This window comes from Chelon labrosus (genome assembly GCF_963514085.1).
Source record: "Chelon labrosus genome assembly, chromosome: 4".
Taxonomy (NCBI): Eukaryota; Metazoa; Chordata; class Actinopteri; order Mugiliformes; family Mugilidae; genus Chelon; species Chelon labrosus.
In genome coordinates this window covers 19,112,356-19,135,576 of record NC_140340.1, presented here as the reverse complement: position 1 = coordinate 19,135,576, position 23,221 = coordinate 19,112,356, and the positions used below count along the sequence as shown (strand labels likewise).

Below are 23,221 nucleotides of genomic sequence, written 5' to 3'. Positions count from 1 at the left end.
GGGACCAAGGAATGTCGGACAAACTACAATCTTTTTTCGTGTGATTCTTTGTAGGATCAAAGGTTAACATGCATGATCCAGTGTAGTCGTCACAGTTTGACTAACTGATTCAGTCATATTCAAAGTCTAAATTAAAAAAAATCATTTGAAAAAAACCCAACATCCATCAATTAAATATTGTGTGAAGTGAGACAATGAATGAGATGAAGCAGATGCACCCACATCTCACATTTCAGCTGTACAGGAAACCTGTGTCATTTTATTTTTATGAACAGCCTTTTGTGATTTGGTGGGTTTTCTGCTTTTGGACAAGAACTGAAAATCCGTGACTGCTCTATCTAAACAGTTCAAAAGTCCATAAAACTTATTAACCAGCAAGACCGTATGAAGGCTATTTTGCTTTTCTTTATTTTGTGTTTCTGTCACTACAAAAGTCCTTCATATCAGCTAACCTCACCAAAATAAAGAAAACTTGGATAGCCTAGCATCCGTCAAAGCATCCATAAAGCCTTCTCCTCTCAAGGTTTAAGCAAACAATTGAGAAGATTTAATGTAAAAGTCATAATAAAACTGCAAATTAAACACAATGGTCTTGGTTTCCTTAGTCCACAGAGTTTAACTCTGTGGCGATTGCTGTGCAAGTGGCGCTTAAGTACTAGTGGTGTCCCTCCAGGCCTTTTCAGCTATGCCTTTTATCCATACCTCCTCAGGTGTGGCTGGTTAGACTAATGGAACCCATGCACCAGCCAAACATATTTGTACTGTGGCTTCAAGGCCTGTGGGGGTGCAAAGGCACGTAACACATTCCCTCCTCAAAAGGGTTCTAATAAAAAGTAAACAAACGAAAGTCCTCTGCAATTGTCAGATTTTCCCATAGCTGCAGGAATGGATGCCTCCGGAGAGAGATGTGACAATGCCCTTTCAAACAGACTCTTGTTCTTTAAAGTGTGACCCCTTTTGTTTGGCTACTCACAGCAACACCCAGTCCATTAGATGTTCTCAAAAGTTACTGTGTGAGGTAGTCCGATTCTCTGGAGATTTCTAAGGGTACATGATCACACAACAAACCATCTCGTCAGGCTTCAAGCGATATATTTGTGGCTGATCCTCAGAGGTGCAGACCAGTCAGTGTCTTGTTATGAACTGCTGGCGATTGGGCATGTTTTAGGTGTGACCCTACCCCCAGCCCTAACGCCTGAAGTGCGGTTTATGCCTCTGCAGGACTAGATGCTGTAACTTGCGCACGTAAGCACACTCGACAGCGCCGTGTCTTTTTTGCCAGTCGGGTTAAATTTTATTTCTACTTCCTGCTTCACTTTCAACAATGGCGACTGAAACTTTCACCTAAATGTCTGACAATCCATTCAAAAATTGCAGAGATGGAGAAGCAGCCGGAAATACTAAAGTGGAAATACGCTACAACCAAGCGGACCAATCACTGCTCTTGCAGTCTGTGTCTCTGTGGCGCATAGTTACATTTCTGGAGAGGTGCACGTCAGTCACGGCGTTAGGATCTCCAGTACGTAGGGTCTGGGCTGTTGCTGTAGATACCACACATAAGAGTGACTCCAATGCACAAATGTTCCTTACAAAAATGGAAAGAATCGTCTAGCAACATGCTAACTACAGTTTGCTACGCTGACTGCTGGGTAGTTTTCAAATATCCTAAATTTGCGGTTTGTTGTGTGTGCAACAGAACAAAAGTATCCAAAGTGGTAGCAATTTTGTGGCATTATCTGGCGAGAGAGTACCTCTCAGAAATCAATATCCAGACACAATACATTTGTTTCATAAAGGCAAATAGGCAGGCTGTCATGGGAAGCCCAGGTAAACATTCCCTTTCTTGGGCCTTGTTTATAGCAAACTGGACTCACTGATTGATGTCATGTTCAAAGGCACAGGATGAGGTCAGTAGCTGCAGCTTTTTGATGTCTTTCTGCCTTTCCTTTTAGCTTCTACTCAATCTAAAGGTCATCACAGTGTGAAATGTTAGCCTGACATGTAGCAGGTGTTGGTTTACTTCTCCACCACTTGAACACTTTAGTGCCTGGTTAATTCCCCTCTCTGTTTTGCTCTTACAGCTGTTGGGTTTGCAGATGTGTTTTTTGGTGAATCCTCCAGAGTAGAATATTTCATCATAGTGGGCTATTATGCAAAGCACTATCTAACTGCCATACAAATCATATAGTGTTTTCCTGTCCCTGTCATTGGAGCGGTTGAAGCGGCTCCCTCTGTGCAAGAAGCGCACAGAATGCATGCGATGACTATAAATTTGCCATCTAACAGCAGAGAAACAAAGCACTCAGATTTTGCACGGAAGCAATAACTGAATTGTTTTTGCTGTTCATGTTACAGCTGGTGCAGTAAAACCATGGGCAAGGCGGGGAGTAAAGTCCTCAGAGAAGCCTCAGTGGATGGGGTTCAAACACAGGTAAGAGCAGCCACTTGACATGCACAAGCCATACAAACCACTGCATGTAGACGTAAACAGACACAAGCCCACTCACACACAAGCAGAAAATCCAAATAAAAAAATGTATCTCTGTAAAAACACTGTGGCCAGAAATGTGTGCGTGTCTCTCGGCTGTTGTGTTCTTCAGCTATCACAGGTTATGCAACCAGGATCAGTCGCAGCTTGCTTTCAATCTATATTTACCTATAATCATCAAAAAAACATTACTGGGCTTTGGACAAACTATTCCTGCTACTAATATCCAGTGAATACAGCGACTGATCACTGTCACTGGATGTACCCAATGATGGATTGAAATTGTTTTTACTAACAAGATTTTTGTAAGAGGATCTTTGTTCAAGTTTGTGTCTGAGAAAGTAACTTGTGCCCCATTATGCCCATAGAGACCATTAAAAATATTTTTATCTGCAAACCTCAGAGGGCCCCTGTGTAGTTGCTTGATAATTTAATGAGTATCAGACTGATGCAAAACTATTGTAAATTTTAAATGTTCTTATTGTTTATTAAGAAAATACAATACACTGTTATCCAAGTTAAGTTTCTTAAGTAAAGGACTGCTTCCTAAGTAAAGAAACAATAAGTAACTGAGTCTGAAGCTTACAAAAACATAATGTGAAAACATGTTGGTAACAGCAAATGCGCTTAAATACTACAGATGGCACAATTCTGAGGGCACTACTGTTGTTTTAATAAAAGCCTTTTTCCATCATTCTTTGGGCAAATGTGATCTGATATTATACTACACACAGCATTAGTCTGTACACAGGCGGACAAAGTGAAAGTGTTGCTTGCAGCTCCTCATCTAACAGCTCACTATGGCTACTCTTTCTTGTTTCATTGCTCCCTGCAATATTTCAATTTGATCTAATGTCAGAAAATGCCCAACATTTTGCCTCCTCTTGTTTTTCAGATGCATTTTTGATGAACTACAGTTTCTCTGACTGCTTCATAGTAAAAGTCTTTTGAAAAGCTTGATTTGCTGAGCATTTACTTAATCTGTTAATGTGAAAGTGCTGCATTAGATTTGGTTAACATTATCAGCAATCTTTGAACCCATCGGCCAACTCCTGATGACGATTTAGCATTCTGTATATCCGGATATCTCTATATAGAGATTACATAACGATGAACTTAATACAGTGAAGAATCCGATTCATAATAGTGCAAAATAAATCTTGGAAATCCCTTCTTTTAACTATTGAAATGAATGATATTTTTTATTAATTGGTTCTGGATTATTCAATGAAAGAGAAGAAGCAGGTGGTATTCTAAGTATGTACAGGTAAATCTATGTATTTGAGCATGGTGTTTATATGGCCATAACTCACTTTATTTTACTATATTACATTGTATTTTTATGTATCTTAAAATCTGAGGGAGATGGCAATGGCCAGCAGAAATGTTAGAAAGATAAACACTTTGATATAGTGTATAGTAAATCTTTCTCATGGTATAGATGACTGATTTAACGAACCCTACGGCTAGATAAGAAGATAAGATGGGCAGGCTTTAGTCTTTAGTCCTGAATGAAAGTCAGATGAGCACAGACTTTTAGTACTGGCACTATTTACTGTCAGCAAGAACATGATTTTATTTTTTTGTATCTTATGCGTCTATATACTAGCTTGTATCATCTTGTCCCAGTTTAATTGGTATTGCCATTTTAGTTGGCCAATAAGTAACAAAATATTATTGTCAATGAATATCTCAGCGCGTACTTGGTAATATTAATTAAATAAAAAACATTGGTGGAATCCATGTTGACAACATTACCATTTACAGTTTTGAAGAATTTCTCAATTCGTCTTCCTAGCTTTAAAAATCCTGCTCTAGATATTGTATCTTTGTGCAGTCTGTATGTCTGCGGTCAGTGGTTACAGTGAAGAAATGAGAGTGCATGTTATCCATGGTCATTATTTAAATACCCCTCCCGGTTGACCCAAATTTGCTGCAGCAAAGTAATTGAACTTTGCTCGTGCTCTGGCTAAAAAAGCGCACCCTAACACCTCATCCTAACTTGTGCTGCCTGAGTGGGTGCCATCTTTGTCAGCTCGTGCGGCTCGCTGGTGGACTCCACAAGGCGAAGCTGGGTTGAAGTGAATAGATGCACGGGGATTAGGGATTAAGATTTCCCCGGCCGCTCTGGTGGAGTAAATCTGGGGATTATGATGTCAACAGCCTGTGGCTGCTGAAGAGGAAATTGAATTGTGCAGTACGGGAGTGCCGATGGCCCGGGATTACAGCAGTTACTGAGAAATCAGTGATGGGAGTCCATGTCTGTGCCTTTCTCAAGATCCACCATTTACTGTCTTTGGGGTGTAGGAATTGCTTAAATGGCAGAACTAATACTGAGTAACAGTTTAGGATGTTGATGGAGTGATAAGTAGATTTCTGTGTCACTGGTAATCCCGCTCTGGCCTGTGATGCATCAGGTGGTGAGTACCGTTAAGTGCAGCAGGGATCACTGTCTTACAGAACAAGGTGACAGATATATCCGACTTGTTTCACAACTGAAACCAACATGGAGGAAATCTAGCCAGTAGAACGTGTATAAAAGATGATGCTAAGTAAAAATTGTACAAATTCTGTGTTTTTCTGTTCTTCAGCCACCCCCGCCTGAGGCTGCTCCGGCTGCTGCTGTTAAATTCGAAGGACTCACGAAAACCAACAAGATGAAGGTGAAGTGGAGCCAGCTGGGTATGGTGTTCTTCCTTGTTCTGTCTCTGGTGATGACGGGATGCTTCTTCTGGCAATATCAACTGCCAAAGGCTCTGACAGGTAAGACCAAGACTTATGATCAGTGTCTGGTGATACATGTCTGAGATTAGTACCTCTCAGTACTACTAATAGTCAGATAAAATAAGAGACACAGCAGAAACATTAAATAATTAACTACATGCTGAACTGTGACTTATTTGAGATTTCAAATCTGGGATTTGTGTTGAGTCACTTGAGACTCACTTCTGCTGTTACCTGGAGCCTTTTTTGAAATTTGATTTTGAAATATGTTTTTCATATTTAGTTAATTTTTTCCTGGATGAATAATTTATTTAAAATGGGCCACACTGATCATTGCTGGTGAAAACAAAAACCAAAACAAGTAACTAAACATTGTCAGAGCCAAATTAATCATTTGAATAAGCGCTGTAGCTCAGTGTCTATGAATAGTGAGTCACAGCTAACAGCTAAAGCTTGCGGGTTGCAGCGACAACCCACAACCTCAGCTCCTACTGTAAACGTTGACAGTTGACAGATCATTGTCTCATCATTAAGAGATACAGATCTTGCAATTAAGAGATAGAACAATCTCTTAATTGTGCGATCTTTATCTTGTGCTTATCGGATCAAACCCGAGCTCGCTAAATATTGGCCCACAGCTGTTGTGCTCGGTGTGTATATTTGGCAGAATTTTAACAAAGTAGTGTCAGGTACAGTACAGAATAAAACGTTCTCAAGATTAAAAAATACAGAATAAAAACAAGATTTGTGATTAACCAGTGGAAAAAAAAAAGAGTGTAAATCCAAAATATCTGCATTACGGTCAAAAATGGTGCTAGTGGCGCTAGTAGGACAAGCACCCCCCTTACACTTCCTTAACCCTGGTTCCTTACCCTAACTTTAACCATCTCAACAAAATTCCTAACCTTAAGTCTTTACCAATCTTGACCCTCAAAAAGTTGTCACACAAAAATATGAGGACAACATGGTCCCACAAAATTACTAAGGGTTTGGCCCCCAACTAATAAAAACAAGAGCACACACATACACACAAACTTGTATTTCTATCTCTGCGAGGACCTTACTCTGACATACACTAATGCCTTCCCTAGACCCTAGCCCTTGCCCTTACCATCTCTGTGTCTAATTGTAACCTTTACCCTAAAAGCCTCAACAGAACATAACTACTACTTTTTATTAAAAAAAATTACTCTTTTATTTATTGAAATAATACCCACACACCACACACAGAGATGGTCATGTCTACTGATGAGTCAACCGCACTTTAAGTTTCTGTTCATAGAATAGTGATTGTCCGACTGTGAGGTGGTTACAGTTTAGATTACCCATCAAGGTTTTTTTTATGATTTTTAAAACTAAATGATATTTAACGTGCATATCTAATTTTGACAACCATAACCTCAAAGAAGGAAACACTTTGCAACCCCATTTAGAGGGCTGGGACCCAGGTTGGGAACCATAGCTTCAGATCATATGTTTGATTAAACACATGCTAACATTCACCTCAGAAACATCAGGAGATCTTATAAATGGGAAAAGCACATCTCCCTGCAGGTTCTGAGTCATACTGCCTGATATGCCCTGATACATCTTTTTATATTCCACAAAATGAATTTCTCACGTATAGTGCTTCTTTAAAATGAAAAAGGCAAATAGTGGCCCGAGGTTACAGTGAAATATATTGAAATATCAGTGTTCGTGTGGACTTCACAGCAGGACCAGGACATATCTTTTTTGATCAGCGAGTCGTATATCATACACGCTGTCTTAGTGTATCTGGTAAGATCAGCAGGGTTTTATTAGAAAGCAGAGAGAATTAATGAAGCCCTAAGTCAACCAATTATACCACATAACCTGCCTTTGTGCCACCACATTATCCTCAATCTGTCAAGAGGGAATTATATTAGCATGTTCCCATGTGCTTCCTCTTCTTTTCTTTCTTGTTTTTCACCCAGATGAAGAGATGAGCGGCAACGCTAAAGCAGAGATGATGTGTCCCCGCTTCCCTGAGCCTCTCCCTCTGGAGCATCCTATCCCCAGTCTAAAAGAGGCACTGGAAAAGGTGAGAGAGGTTCCTAGTGCACATTCTTAAATCTGCGGGTGTTTTTTTTTTTTTTTTTTCATACGTGCTCAAGTCCGAGGAAATTTGCAGCCTCGCTGTTAATCCTTCACACCAAATGTCTTTTCAGCTGACAGAAGGAGATTAAAGATATAGCGGATCAAAAAAAAAAGTGTCTGTCTGAGCAAAAGGGTTGTTGCTGTACCCAGGAAGCAGCACTTCACCATGACAGAATGTGAGGCTGCAGAGTGCACATTAGTGATGAGGACATAACTGCATTTAGCAAAGGAATAAATTAATGTCAGGTTCTAACTTGACAAATTATTTAAATTTTGCCAACTAAATTCTGGTTTGTACTTGTGCATCTGCATATTTCATTTACAGTGCAAATTACACTGATTTCTGTTGATGAAAGCAGGAATATAATTCATAGTTTGAGTTTACTGAGCTGAGCTAATATCATCTTGGGAGATCAAAGTAATGATTATGGGTTGTCACGCTGTTGAAAATAAGAGACATAAGCCAAAGTTAACGCACACAAAACAAAATATAAAAACACTGCCAGAAAGTGCATTCAAGCTGTGATGCTCATGTGTTCAAAACTGCAATCAAAGTACCAAAGTAAGAAAAAAATCCTGCTGCTTAAAGAGTAATTAAAGAGTACAACTCTGTACCTGTAGGTTCAATGCAAATGGCATAACTGCATAACTACCAGTATCAACTGTGCTGCTATAAACATGTTATTGTTGTTGCTGACATGCCTAACCAGTTAAATCTAAAACAATTCATATTGTACTGTCCGACCTGCAGAGGTGGAAGAAATATTCAGATCTTTTACAACAAGTAGAAGCTTATTTATTTACAATCCTACTTACTGTAAGTAACTGTACACTGTATTATCAGTGGAAGCATATAAAGTACAAACATAACTATCGTCCTTGAGTGATATCTTATCATGGCATTACAAGATTGTTGCAGTAATGTTGCTTGCACTGCAGTTTGACTCTCACAAAAGACCACAGGATCAGTCAGAGTGGTCATGATCCCATACATTTTCATCTGTTGTCTGATATTGGGTTCTTTTGATTAATTATTAAAGTTTTGGCCTCAAACTGTTATTTAAATGAAGAAAGAAAGAAAGTATAATCAAAAAGTTGCTTTATGGTCTCATGGCTCCAGACAACTCAGCCAAAAGTTTGTGTTTTGTAACGGAAAAAAGTGCAGAAATGTTTGAAACACGGATTTAATCTTCAGCGATACATTTTATTTTATTTTATCCCCACTGTGGGAGAAATTAAAGTGTAATTTATCTTATCTCATCCTTTCTTACTTAATTGAATATTCTTCAGACTACAGATCAGTGGATTGTAGTGGAATTAAACATTTCAGAATTCTTTTTGAAATTAGGAGCATTTATTTAAACAGAAACAAGTAAAGTACATGCACTTTAACTATATTTACAGTTACACTATATGTATATCGATTTCGAATTTTAAGGAATGAAATTCACCAATTGCCCTGTTATAATGTTGTTTAATAGAATAGACTGATACTAAAAATAATTATAAAAAAAGTGATAGTCTCATACAGTGAACTATATATACATGAACTCTCACAGTATAGTAGTAAACTAGTCTACACGTGCATTTAAATAAAAAATACTTTATAACTGACTTGTCACTTCCTGTCCTGTCTCTTCCAGGTGGATGTTTTGTTTCGACAAAGCATCAACCCCGTCAGCCTTCCAGCTATGTCGGCTATCGTAATCTTAAATGACACCGTCCTTTGGACTGGGAACTTTGGAAAGAGGAACGGCAGTGACCCTAACTCAGGGCCGCCAAACGAGTACACAATCTACAGGTGAACATACCGTGTGGAAAACCACAAGACTGGTTTGATATTTTGGTTGTGATGACGTCTTTAGTAGTTTTTATGCATTTGCACTGTATTTATATATAAAGTCCAGTGAAGTAGCCAAGGCTTTCAGAAGACAAAGGTAATGAGTTTAAGTAAGTTTTAGTACGGTTAGAGTTTAAATATAATACTGTTATATTTTCTTCAGCTATCACCGCTGGCCTGGTGTGACACACACCACTGTCAATAGTTTACTATACGTCTGTGTCCTTTACTGAGCATCTGTGTCCTTATTTTTGGTGGTGGTCAGTTTATTGAACCACCACACGTGAAGAGAAATGACAAAGTAACAAAAATGACTGACGTCCAAAGGGTACTCAGTGGTTAAATACACAAATATTTTTTACAACATAACTATCATCTAGGATGGATTAACAGTAGACCAACTGATTAGCAAAATTCAGGAGAGATCAGCGCTGTGACATGGTATGTAGCTTATCCCAGCCTCCCAGCTAATAGTAGCGCTTCTGGATTTCCCTTCTGAATGATGAAGACAGACTACTGTCTGCTGGTAGGAAGAGTTATCTTCTTTCACACAGGGTATGGAACGTATGTGGCAGCTTTCTGTTGACAGTAGTCTTTGCGGTGTGTGTGTATAACTTTTTTGTTCAGACACAGGGAATTAGAGAAACGTCACAGTTGGCCTTCGTTGCTGGTAGTTCTGTGTCCTATGTCCTATTTTGCTTTATCTATTTGAATCTAAAAATACTGGAATCAGAAATGTGTCTGTTTTAAGAGTAGAATTCAAACTACCCGACCATCTTCAATGGGATCACTTATCAAACAGCTGATGCCATGCTTCTTGTATCTTCTGTCGGTAAAACTTAATTCAACGATAAAATGCTTCCTGTGGATGAAGGGTGACAGTAACCGTTGCCATTGTGGGGTGAAATTTGTTAATTTTGTATTGCTGTAATGGGACCATAAGTTCTGGATACATATATATACACTATATTACCAAAAGTATTCGCTCACCCATTCAAATGATCAGAATCAGGTGTTCTAATCACTTGGCCTGGCCCCAGGTGTATAAATTCAAGCACTCAGGCATGCAGACTGTGAAACAAGACATTTGTGAAAGAATGGGCCGCTCTCAGGAGCTCAGTGAATTCCAGCGTGGAACTGTCATAGGATGCCACTTGTGCAACAAATCCAGTCGTGAAATTTCCTCGCTCCTAAATATTCCACAGTCAACTGTCAGCTCTATTATAACAAAATGGAAGCGTTTGGGAAAAACAGCAACTCAGCCACGAAGTGGTAGGCCACGTAAAGTGACGGAGAGGGGTCAGCGGATGCTGAAGCGCATAGTGCAAAGAGGTCGCCGACTTTCTGCACAGTCAATTGCTACAGAGCTACAAACTTCATGTGACCTTCAGATTAGCCCAAGTACAGTACGCAGAGAGCTTCATGGAATGGGTTTCCATGGCCGAGCAGCTGCAGCCAAGCCACACATCACCAAGTGCAATGCAAGGCGTCGGATGCAATGGTGTAAAGCACGCCGCCACTGGCCTCTAGAGCAGTGGAGACGCGTTCTCTGGAGTGATGAATCACGCTTTACCATCTGGCAATCTGATGGACGAGTCTGGGTTTGGAGGTTGCCAGGAGAACGGTACATTTCAGATTGCATTGTGCCAACTGTGAAATTTGGTGGAGGAGGAATTATGGTATGGGGTTGTTTTTCAGGAGCTGGGCTTGGCCCCTTAGTTCCAGTGAAAGGAACATTGAATGCTTCAGGATACCAAAACATTTTGGACAATTCCATGCTCCCAACCTTGTGGGAACAGTTTGGAGCGGGCCCCTTCCTCTTCCAACATGACTGTGCACCAGTGCACAAAGCAAGGTCCATAAAGACGTGGATGACAGAGTCTGGTGTGGATGAACTTGACTGGCCTGCACAGAGTCCTGACCTGAACCCGATAGAACACCTTTGGGATGAATTAGAGCGGAGACTGAGAGCCAGGCCTTCTCGACCAACATCAGTGTGTGACCTCACCAATGCGCTTTTGGAAGAATGGTCAAAAATTCCTATAAACACTCTCCTCAACCTTGTGGACAGTCTTCCCAGAAGAGTTGAAGCTGTAATAGCTGCAAAAGGTGGACCGACATCATATTGAATTCTATGAGTTAGGAATGGGATGGCACTTCAGTTCATGGAATGAGTAAAGGCAGGTGAGCGAATACTTTTGGTAATATAGTGTATATATGAATACACATATAAAAAAAATAATACAACCTGACTGTCAAATGTAATTGATGGTGGTTGTTTTATCCCTGGATGTTAAATTAGAATGGTTAAGTCAGAGCTTGGAGTGTATTGCAGTTGCAACTGGCACTTAAATTGTTTATTGCAGGAGCTTGTTTTGATATGAAATTAAAAGAAATGAAATGTGACCACTTAAAATACTGAATAATAAGAAAAAGTAAAACATGGGAGATGGCCTTGTGGATCCTGCCAAAACAAAGCAATAATTACAACAAAAAGAGGCCTGATGGAAAGTGGAAAATAAATCCTAGACTGTCTGACCTGCTAGTACTTGCCTTGTCAGAATGTAACACAACCTTGGTAAACAGTCTTCACTCAGACGAGGGCCTCAGAATCACACCCAGTCCAATCAATACACATAATAATTACAGCTGAGTTCAGTGTGCGTGTAAGGCGATGTAAGTGGAAGTCAGGAATTGGAGAGCCATGCCGGTTGGCGTCTGGTTTTATGTTTCAGGGTGGCAACAGGACTGATCTGTCAGTGACAGAGAGCAACGATGTTACATGAAAGCAGGACTCCAGAAAAGTGAGGCAGAAAATGAGAAGTATAAACACACATACATCGCAGGATGTTGGCTATAAGTGTGCAAGGGCGAAACCAAGAAAACAAAAATGTAAATGTTTTCCTCGCTAAGTGATTCAAACTGTTGGAGGATGTTAGATGGACTGGTTGAAATCAGTGCAGAAGAAGAAGCTGAGATTGACTTTCATCTGACCCCCCTCATCTGATAAGTTGCTCACATCTCAAACTTTGCTTTTCAAGTTTGATAAATATTGTTAAACACTTTTCAAGCCCTGATGGTATGATAAGGGGTTATTTTCTCCGACCTTGGTGAGTACAACCGTGTTTAAAGACTGAGTAATGCTCCAGAGACAGTGTTGTTTAAGGGTGAAAATTGTGACATTATTGGATTTACAGGGATTATTGAGCACTGCCATGAAAGTATGCTTTGGTAAATGTCCTCATTAAACTGCCCTGAATATCGACCCTTTTACTAAAATGAATACTAAAATTAAAAAAACACTTACTTGAGTAACACGCACAAGCTCGCACATAATCAATCATTTTGCAGATCAATTTAGCTGTTGCATGGAGACACGGTCCATGTTAACTTTGAATATATTGTTGAAATGAAAGGAGTGCACATGGTATGTTACGTTACAAATATGATAAACTTTTAAAAATACTGAACGGGATTGATTTGCCTTAAGGCAAATGGTGAAGGCTGTGAATTTGTGTGCTCTCCCTAGAAATTACTACTACATTTAAGTCTATTCTAAAGAATCAAATCATCAGCAGGGTTTCATCAGAAAGCAGAGAGAATTAATGAAGCCCTAAGTCAGCCGCCTAAGTTGACTTAGGGTCACATTTAATTTCAAGGGTATTTGATTGGAGGATATATTTTTCAGTGTAGTTTGTTTTGTTTTTTTTATTTGCAGTTTTTGTTTCATTCCTCCCATTCAGGATAGGATCATTAGTTTACTATACAGAAAACAGAAAATCCACTTCCAAATATCCCATAATCCACAAATCAGTCAAAATTTACAAAGTCGTAATTTACAAGACTCTTACTGAGTTACGGAGTCTGACAAAGAACATATTCTACTCATTAAACCACTGATTGTTCGACCCTTTAGTTTAGACTAAACCAATAAGATGTACCATGTTAGTTAATGAGCTTTAAAGATGCTTGTAGGTCATTTTTGTTAACTTTAAAAAGACAGTTTCCAGCTGCTGACAGTCGCTTCATACTCAGCCTACAGATATGATACTGCTATCAGTCTTTTGATCGGTGCCCACTCTCAATCAGTCGTTACATCTGAGAGTTGGAAACACAGCAGGCTGCATTTTGTTGTGTTGCTGCTTGGGAATGCATTTATATAAATGGCCCAACATATTTAGTAGTTCTGTCACACAGCCTGGCAGAGGAGGAGGCACTCATGAACTCAAGTTCATAGAGCAAAAAGTAAAAAATAAAACAGCAGGGAAACCAGAAAGGAAACAGAAATTGTTCATCAGTGTGTCATCATAAAGAAACTCATCCAGTCCCGACATCTGTCTTTCAGAATAGCCAGCCTCTCCAAAATCTTCCCAACGCTGATGCTGTACAAACTGTGGGAGGACGGGAAGATTGGCTCCCTAGATGACCCCCTGGAGAAGTATGTGGAGAACTTCACCATCAAAAACCCCCTGGGCAAGTCACGAGACTCAGAGCTGAAATATGTGACCGATGGCCTGATATTTCTGGACAGTGGGGAGGTTCAGATCCGCTCCTCCACAGTCACTCTGCGCAGGATGGCCAGTCAGCTCTCAGGTAACGGCTCACAATGAATGTACTGAACGCCCAGTAATCCTTTCACCAGAGAGATGACTTAGAAAAAGATATATATATATAAAACGGGGCCGGATGTTCTTTTATGTTAACTTCTATGTCTTCTGCAGTTCTTGATGTGTGAAAAGGCATCTGTTTTAAACGCAAGCGTCTAAAAATGGGATCGCAATTTCAAAGCAATAGGAGGAAGTGGTTTCTGGTCATTTTGTTTCTTTGTGCATGTGTTTACTGCGTTTTCTGAAGATAAAACTTCTGTCTTTGTATATACATATTTTAGAGTCTGGGTCTATGCCCATTTCATTATTGGGCGTGTTTCAATTAATACAGAGGAAGAAATAGTTTTGCATGCAGTTGGACATCCTACAACCAAATCACTGGCCTGAGCATAATTAGTTTCCAATGTTTCCAAAAAAACGTGTCGGCAGGAAGTTATTCTGGCTTCCAGTCTAGTTTTACATTACAATGTACTGGTTTCATTCAATGTGAAATTTGAATTGCGTTGTTCATGAATATGAACAGCTCCAGTACTAAATGTTTAATGTCTTTACTGCTTCTCCGCAAAGTCACATTTGATGATAAATCAAATAACATCCTTGAGCTTTTCACACACGAGTTGGTGCCTGTTTATCTGACTAACTTTTTCTGTCTCAATCCTTCACTCTGTTTATATGAATCAAAATAAAAGAAGACAGGAAGAGGCCAGACAGATAACAGATCTTCCATCTCTCAGTTTTTCATCAGCATGTCAGTGCTGGACATAATGATCACGTTCAGAGAATATGTCACGTACCAATAAAGTGGAGTTTCAAGACAAGTGAAACAACCTTGACAGAAAAATCAAAAGTGAAGAGCCAATTTTTGAGAGGGAAAGAGAGAAGAGGAACACATGTCTAATGCATACAAAATCAGTTTAGTCATTTTCATGCATTGATTTAGTTGTTTGTTTGTTTGTGGGCTGATCCAGGTCTCCCGCGGAGACTTCGGGGCACAAATCTGCTTTGGAAAGGAAAAACACAATCTGCAATCAGTCTACTTCAAGATGACGTCCTTGTCGCAGATCCAGGCACCAGGTAAGATTTGTTTTTATGAGTTGGTTTCTCTTTTTCCACATGAGTCTTGATACAGCAAAAACTTGAGCCATGTGTCTGATCAGTGAAGGAGCCTCCCTGCATCACCTCTGCATGAAACCTGGTTAATAATGGCTGGCACGGAAGAAGCGCTCTCATTTTTTTGTTGTATATTGTGACAATGTTTACAGTTCTCCTTCGATGTTTCAAAGGTTTGCTTCAAAATATCTATCTAATTAAAAAATACAACAGACCTAAAGAGTTCTTTATAGGACTTTAACATTGAGGTCTATGGGGATTAAAGGCTCTTTTAGAGTACTGTGGGACCTAGACACCGTGGCTCACGCATGTAGCCATTTATACTTGCGCGTTCGTCAGACTCTGTAACAACGCCACCCAAACGCTAGTCGGCAAGTTTCTACTTCCTGCTTCACTTTCGACAATGGTGACTAAAAATTTCGCCAAAATTTTGCAGAAGCCGAGTCATACAAATGTTTGTATCTCCGAACCTCCTCAGTTAAGCTTTCCTTGATGTGTTCCATCTGTAACAATCAGTTTGAAAATTGCAGAGCTGGAGAACCAGCTGGAAATACTAAAGCGGAAACACGCTACTACCAGCAGACCGGATCACAGCTCTTGCTGTCTGCTTCACTGCAGCTCATAGTTACAATTTTGGGGAGGTGCACGTCAGCTACGGCATCAGGGTCTGCACAGGGTCTGCACTATCGCTGTAGCTTCTGTGTCAACTTAACACAGAAGTCTAAACCGCCTATAACTCTCAATTGGAGTCAGCCTCAAGTGGCCTTTTTGGTTTTGTTTTTTATTCCTGCAGGTATCTTCTCGGATATAACCAGCTATTTAATGAGCTTTAGAAGTGCTGTCAGGCCGATCAACTAAGTTAATCTTCTCCTTGTTTACTATAGCTTCATGTTCATCCTCCAACTCTCTGCACAAAATATTTCTGAACAGTTCTTTTTTCAAAACATCCTTTCTCTCTTAATTTTCTTCCTTCCAGATGTCACTACAGTAACCTTGCCTTCTCTTTGCTTGCTCATGTGATGGCGGAGCGAGTAGTCGGAGTCGATTATCAGAGATGGATCACAGACAACATCCTGGATAGGCTGGGGATGGAAGACACTGGCTTTGACCTCACCCCAGGGTTGCAGAGCCAGGTAGCCGTGGGAGTGTACTCCAGTGGAAAACCAGCCCCGCTCTATGATCTGGGTTGGTATCGACCCTCTGGTCAAATGTTCTCCACAGCTGCAGACATGGCCAAGCTGGCCATGATGCTGCTGGGTGCTTATCACCGCAAGCTGCTGGAGCCAGATTCCTTGAAGATCATGCTGACCCCTCTCTTCAGGTGCGATAAGGACTACTTTGCCAACCGTACTGGGACACCATGGGAGGTGAATGAGCTGATGGGCTACGAGGTGGTGCGTAAAGATGGCGATCTGGACGGCTACTCCGCCACTTTCTCCCTGGTTCCCAGGCTGAAGCTTGGCCTGGTGGTGCTCATGGCAGGAAGCCGCCCTCACGACCAGGATCTGGTCAAAAAGGCCTATAACCACATTATCCCAGCAATAGAGAAAGCCTTCAGGGAGGCCAAGAAGGTCCTCGTTGCTCCCCCAGACCCAGTGCCGTACGTAGGCTTTTTCACATACAGCAACATCACCTTCTATGAGATCAAAATTGGGCCAGATGGAGTTTTGATCATGCAGCAGTTTGGTCCCCAAATTGAAGAGTTGATCCCAGAGAAGTACAGGACAATAAAGCTCAACTACCTGGTTGACAGGGTGTTCAGAGTGGTGTTTGAAAAAGAGTACCCTTGTGTTTTGCAAGTCGGCACAGCCTCAGTATCTCTTGAAGCCCAAGACGGCCAGTTATTTAACTTTTACGTGTTTAATAAGAAGGGCTTGTCCCCTGGTTTTGATGCTCCAGGACTGAACACTTATAATGTGGTCAGAATAGCCCGCAGGCCGTCCTTCTCCAGCTGAACTACAGTAGTGCTGTGGCCTAAAGGCAAATGGTGTGTCCTTGGGATGTGTGGGGGACTGCAAAATGGAAAGGAACCTGTGAATATTGAAAGACTGAATGGAAAAGATTCTGACATGTAGTCACAGACAGGATTCTGAACTTCATATAAAGCGAGCTCAGAGGGGAATGATTACGTATCTGCAGCCGTATAATGTCTTTCACTGCTGAATGATATATGTGAATGTCCTCCTCAATTCCTTCATTATGCCTCTGAGCTGAACATTCACAACGTGGTGATACAGTGCTTGTATTTTTCCTGCCTTCGTTTAAATTGCTCTCACATTCGCTTCTGCTCATGAGTTTTCATAAGAGAGATCAGCAGAACATGTCCTGTTGTTGCAGTTGCATAAAACCTTTGGCTCAGATACTGTATATTCATATCTTCCATTCATGATGGAAACATTATTAAATTCCTTTGTGCAACTCCAAACATGATTAGCACCTACTGAGTATGTTGCCACTGTTTTTGACCTGTTTTTGCAGAGCGGAAATCAATTTGCATCTTAGTGGCACATGATTCTTGCCACACATTACAAGAATCATGTGCCACTAAGATGCAAATTGATTTCCACTCTGCAATAACACATGACCAAAGACAAGGCTGATTCTGATTGCTTGTATAATCCCCAAACATGGACTCAAATTCCTTTCAGCCTCTACCACCAATACTAATGACACTCTCCTCTGACTGTGGCAGGAAAATAGCTCATGAAGAGAGCCAAAATATTCCTCATCATACAATGGCTGGCGTTTTGTATGTTTCTGTAATACACAGCCTGTATGACGATGTTATGGAAGTGGAGTAGGTCCTGAAAATGCTTTAAGCAACCTGTGCAATGAAGGAAATCAAGGTAATGTAAATGCAAAGCTCCTTTCTGTTTCATCCGAATATAAATGAAAAATTGAAACCGGCATTCTGTTGTACACTGCAATGTTGTCACATTCGACAGATTAAAGCTTATTCTGATGGTTAGTGGGAAGGCTCAAGCAGAACTGGAACAAAAACTGTAACCAACGTCCAAATTACACCATGTCATTGTCGAGGTTTGTTATTTTGGGTAAAATGTGAGATTTTATGCAGAAATAATCACCCAGTGCAATCATGACAATGAACAAAACGCTTCAGCATTAAGATACATACGTACAATCGTAGAAGTAACTAAACTCTAATCAAATGTTACCTGGCTTCAACAGGTCAAACATATAATAGTTATGTGTGGACAGCTCGACATTTATTTGTGCAGATTTAAATTAGGCATCACACAATAGCCATAATCATCTTTGCAATCACAGTGAACGAGAGCCTGCCAGTTGTTCAAATCAAGTACGTGGCGGCTGGCCATGCAACATGAGACAGAACGAGATCAGGAAAAGCAGTTAAGCATCACATTCTTTGTTCACAGGTACCACTGAAAACACGGAGAAGGACTTTTGCTGCTCAGCGATGCACTGAGTCATAAATAAGGTCAGAAATAATCAAGTACAGCGTCATTTGTAACAGACTCAATTGTCACACTCCCACTGGATTCATTCTCTAAGGCATACAGCAGTTACAGAATAAGACAGCAGGTGGAATATGCAGGCACTGTTGAGCAGTATTATCCATAGCAAAAAAACAACATATAAAAGCAACATACAAGTTCTTTAACAACATGTCATAAACTTAAGACAAAACTTCAGCATTTTTTCCCTGTATGAAAATATCTGTACAGCCTGTTGGACCTAGAAGACAGATAGCGCAGCTTAGCATAAACACTGTAATTAGAGTGGAATAGCAAGCATATGTCCATTGGGTAAAAAACAAAAATAACACCTTTAATTCTTACTTTTCAAATTAGTTTGAAAAGTTTTGGATTCAATCCATACAACAAAGTGCAAAAAACAAGTTGAGATTTTCTGAAAGGTCGCGTTCTGGTTTATTTCTCTGCAATTTAAACCATTATACCCACCCAAATGATTTGACTGGCCTAGTAGCTATTTGTCAGGGCATAATTAGTTCTCAATGGAGAGACTCCAGACCAATAGTCCACCAAAAAAAATTTGTGGGTGGGGGGAAATACGCGTTGGCTTCCAGGCTACCTAGGGATCACTCTGGTTGACTGTCGAGTTTAGAGAACCAGTGCACCAGAAGAGAAACAAAAGTGAACAAAGTGACAAGGTTCAAAGGGCACATTCAAATACACAAATATGTTCACCACGACATGATCATCTTGAATGAATAAACTGTAGACCAACTGATCAGCATGGTTCAGGAGAGCTCCTTACGATCGTTCGTAGCTCTGGCTTCCTTATCTCCAAGCTAACAGTAGTTATCCTGCATTTCCCTTTTTAAGGGATGAAGACAGACTACTGCCACCTCCTGGTATGTAGAGTTATTTCCTTTCACACAAGCACAAAGCGTTCGTGCCAGCTGGCTGTTGGCTGTTGGCTGTTGTCTTGTCGGTGTGATTGGGTGCAACTTTCAGATCCAGAGACCAAAGTGTTGTCACAGCGGGCCTACGTTGCCAGTAGTTTCTTCATGACCGTTTGATGCGTCTGGGCATTTATTCTTAGCTAAGCTAAACTGTCTGCAGGCAGCAGTTTCACATTCATTGTACAGACATGAGAGTTAATTATCAAACTCTTTGCAAGAAAGCAAATAGGCTTATGATCTGAATCGTGAACATGTTAGCGGTTCAAGTTGCTTCCTTCCCATCAAAAGTCAGAACACAGAGGTCTTATAGGTCGCTTCTTTACACGCACACGTGAGCATCCCATTGTCCATGCTGAGTGTCATGTTAAGCAGAGGGAGGAAAGCATTGGAGTCCTTACCCTGGGCCTCAACTCTGGAGCTCGTGAGGGAGGAGTCCAGTAAAATCTTGGGGAAGGGAGGGGAGTCTCTGACGGAGCTGTTTTCCTCCGGGTGGGAGCACACGAGTTCCCGGAAACATTCCCTGAAGCGTGTGGAGAGCAGGCTGTAAATGATGGGGTTGACTGCGGAGCTGAGGTAGAAGAGGACGCCTGAGAAGATATGGACATACTGATAAATGTTGTGCATCAAGTCGGTCCACTGGCTGATAGAACTCCACAGGAGCCGCTCGATGTGAAAGGGCGCCCAGCAGACTCCAAACACAGCCACCACAATCGCTGGAGGATCAGAGAGAGAGAGAGAGAGAGAGAGAGAGAGAGCATGCTTACAGACAACTTTACAGGATACACTGCATCATTAAAAATTAAACTGCCCATTCTAGTGACTGTTTTGGTTTGCAAGTGTTTATTTGAAGCCACTTATAACTGTTCGGGCATTAATGATCTGATGGGATCCCACTGTGGAGATATTTCCCCCCTGAACTCTATTAAAGAACTGCTTTAGGTGCTGAGAAGTGAAAAGATTAGACAGAAGTTTTAAAAAACCTCAACACATTCACAGAACTTGTGTTTTTTTTTTTTACTTTTTATGTGGCTCGAATCCTAGCCACTAAAATAAACGATCAAACATATAAAGCAGATCCAATTGCTTAATTTAAAACAAGCGATTAAAGATAATCTTAAAAAAAGTCAAATGCAGCATCCACAGAAGACAAACTCACAATTCAACCCATGTAACTGAACATACTTAATCTAGGAAACTATTCCCCCAGCTACATTTCTCCTGTGTCCGACAGATAAAGCTGAACATACGGCAACAGGTTTGTTTTGTTGGTAGCACTATAGAAATGTCTCAGTGGCGGGCATTTAACACTTGATTTCAAATTTTTGAGGCGTCTTCTGCTTATATATAGCTCCAAGTTTGGAAATAAACATGTTCTTTCGCAGTTTGACAGAGTCTCATCTCGTATATATTCTGTGTCATCTTGTTCCAGCTCGTCATTAAACCTGTAACATGTTCACCCTGTGAGAACGTGGGCTGTGCTATAAATGCTGCGTACATCAAACAGAAAGAGAAGTAATTATTAAACAGATTTTGGCAAAACTTTAGGCTGATATGTTAGGCATGCTTAGACACTTTTAGAATAAAGTTTTGTGGTTTTAAAAAAAATTGGCTATGCAAAACGAGCATAACTACCCTGATAATGTTGCACTTTTTGCCGACATGATGTTAACTACCCTTTTAAGTAACTTCTCTTGTTTAACTGTGTATGCTATATGCTACACATTACCGCACAAGGTGTGTTACATCTGGATATGTCTGTGAATATTGTCAGTCAACCAGGTCATGCTGTGACCTGGTAAAACGACATCTGAGGGATTTGACACACTCTTTTAAAGGACAACGATGGACACAATGTACCCATAGAGGACAAAAAAGTTTAAAGAGGAGTAAAAGTCTATGTAAAATTGAAAAACTCTCTAAAAAAGAGGGGTGGACTGGACCTACAAAAACTTCTGCTTCTAAGTTTGTATGTTTTTTTATTTTAGAGTCTAAAACTAAACTTGAAATACCAAAAATTCCATGGACCGTCCCCAAGTCCAGTTGTCTTTGTTTTAGCTTTGTTTTTTATATATACTTGGACTTGTTCAGTATGAAAAAAATATTACCCCTTTCTGATTCATGTTACTGGGCCTTAAAATGACAACATACCAGCTACGTGATCCACAACGTGAAATTGTTTTAGGTAATGGAAAAAATAGTCTGTAATTTAGCTCCTCGTATGAAGGTGACTGATGAGAAATAAAAGAGCAGAGCAGTTATCACAGAACTGGGTTAAATGTGTCAGACAATGTACAGGGAAATTTCCCAGTTTGGGATCAATAAAGTCTCTATCTATCTATCAATCTACAACAAAGTGTGAAATCTGGTCAAACTGCAGAGATTAAGGCGTGTGAATCAAAATGAAGCCCCTCCGACTTCAAACTATCCTTGTGAACACCTGACAGTCCTCTGTAATCTTCTGCTCTGTTTTCTTGCCATGTGGCTCTGGGAACATGTCTTGGCATAGATAACACAGATTAGAGGAGATATGTTTTCAGTTCACAGCTCCCTGCCAAAGAAATGCTTTGTGGAGAGAGAGAAAGAGGAAAAAACACTCACAGAGCATCTTGATGACCTGTCTCCTTCGCCCGCTCTCCACACTGATCTTCCTTCGAGTGCTGCTGCAGTTCTTTCCCAGGTTCCTGCTGGACCGCTGCCTCTCCCTGCTCAGATGAAGGCCCATCACTAAGTACAGCATGCTAATTATCATCATGGGCACAAAATAGAAGCACACAGTTGTGATTTGCATGACCATGTTATAGATCCAGAGGGGCTTGAGCACAGTGCATATGGCCGACTCCTCCATCTTCTCTGGTAGGTAGAAGATACCGTGCAGAGAGGTGTTAGGGACCGCGCAGATCATCGACACCACCCACACGATGCTGATGACCCGTTTGGCGTGCTGGTTAGTGGACAGGTAGCGTGTCTTGAGTGGATGCACCACAGCGATGTACCTCTCAACGCTCAGAGCTGTGACATTGAGGATGGAGGCGAAGCACACGGTCTCAAAGAGGAAGGTCTTGAAGTAGCAGCCGCCCTCACCAAAGGGGAACGGGTAGTTCTGCCACAGGTCGTAAATCTCCAAGGGCATCCCGAACAAAAGCACAAGAAGGTCCGACACAGCCAGGCTCAAAAGGTAAAAGTTGGTGGGGTTACGCATCTTCTTGTGCTTTGCTATCACTGCACACGTGAGCAGATTCCCAGACAAGCCGGTGAGAAAGATAAGCAGGTAAATGCTAGTCACCGGGAAGAAGAATGGAGATCGTTTTGGACCCAGGATCTCATAGAGGTTGACTTCAGCAAACTGGTTGTTGGTGTAATTCCCCGTGGCGTTAGGTGGCATGCTGGTGTTGGAGAAGCCCTCCAAAGACAGCTCCATTGTAGAGAGGAGTGCTAGTGCCAACTATTTGGTCTGTATTAACACATCCAGGGCTGATTTCTGGGTTTGGTTCAGCTTCGGAGGCCTGTTATTAATAAAATGAAAAATATACTGATTAACAGCTCTGTGATGAGACTCACGGGGAACAAACTTCTGCTCAAGGTTTCTTCAGCTTCTGTTGTAAAATAACTTTTTAACTGATTTACAGATTCAGTAAACTTTGCGCTGCGTTCGTTCACACTACGAGCAACAAAAGTTACAAAGCGGTCAAGTGTGGCCAGCTACAGTTGTAGAAATTGTTGGTGGCGCCATCTGATAACTGGTGAAACATGACCGGTCGACGTGTAATCATTGCTCACCTTTGATATGCAGCTTCAGTTGAATATACATTTTATCAAGTTGCTCTGTTGGCACATGAACAAGACATAAAGACCTAAATGATATCTCAGCCAAAGGTTTTGATTTCCTCATTTATTGGCATGCTTACATACCATGATCGGGGCTGCCA

General features: G+C 40.9%; 2 protein-coding genes across 2 annotated transcripts; one reads left to right on the top strand and one right to left on the bottom strand.

The window, feature by feature from the left end:
- Positions 1–2,371: 2,371 nt before the first annotated feature.
- On the top strand, positions 2,372–16,955 carry lactbl1b (lactamase, beta-like 1b; the record flags this gene model as incomplete). The annotated part of the gene is made up of 7 exons (XM_084542576.1): positions 2,372–2,431; positions 5,080–5,251; positions 7,168–7,274; positions 8,974–9,131; positions 13,516–13,763; positions 14,746–14,851; positions 15,864–16,955. 7 exons carry the CDS (start codon positions 2,372–2,374, stop codon positions 16,840–16,842), a joined length of 1,830 nt encoding a protein of 609 aa, XP_084398702.1. The 3' UTR covers positions 16,843–16,955.
- Positions 16,956–18,631: 1,676 nt separating this feature from the next.
- On the bottom strand, positions 18,632–22,713 carry nmur3 (neuromedin U receptor 3; the record flags this gene model as incomplete). Its single annotated transcript, XM_084542350.1, has 2 exons — positions 18,632–20,008; positions 21,894–22,713. The coding sequence occupies 2 exons, from the start codon at positions 22,711–22,713 to the stop codon at positions 19,584–19,586; spliced, it is 1,245 nt and encodes a 414-aa protein (XP_084398476.1). The 3' UTR covers positions 18,632–19,583.
- Positions 22,714–23,221: the final 508 nt, after the last annotated feature.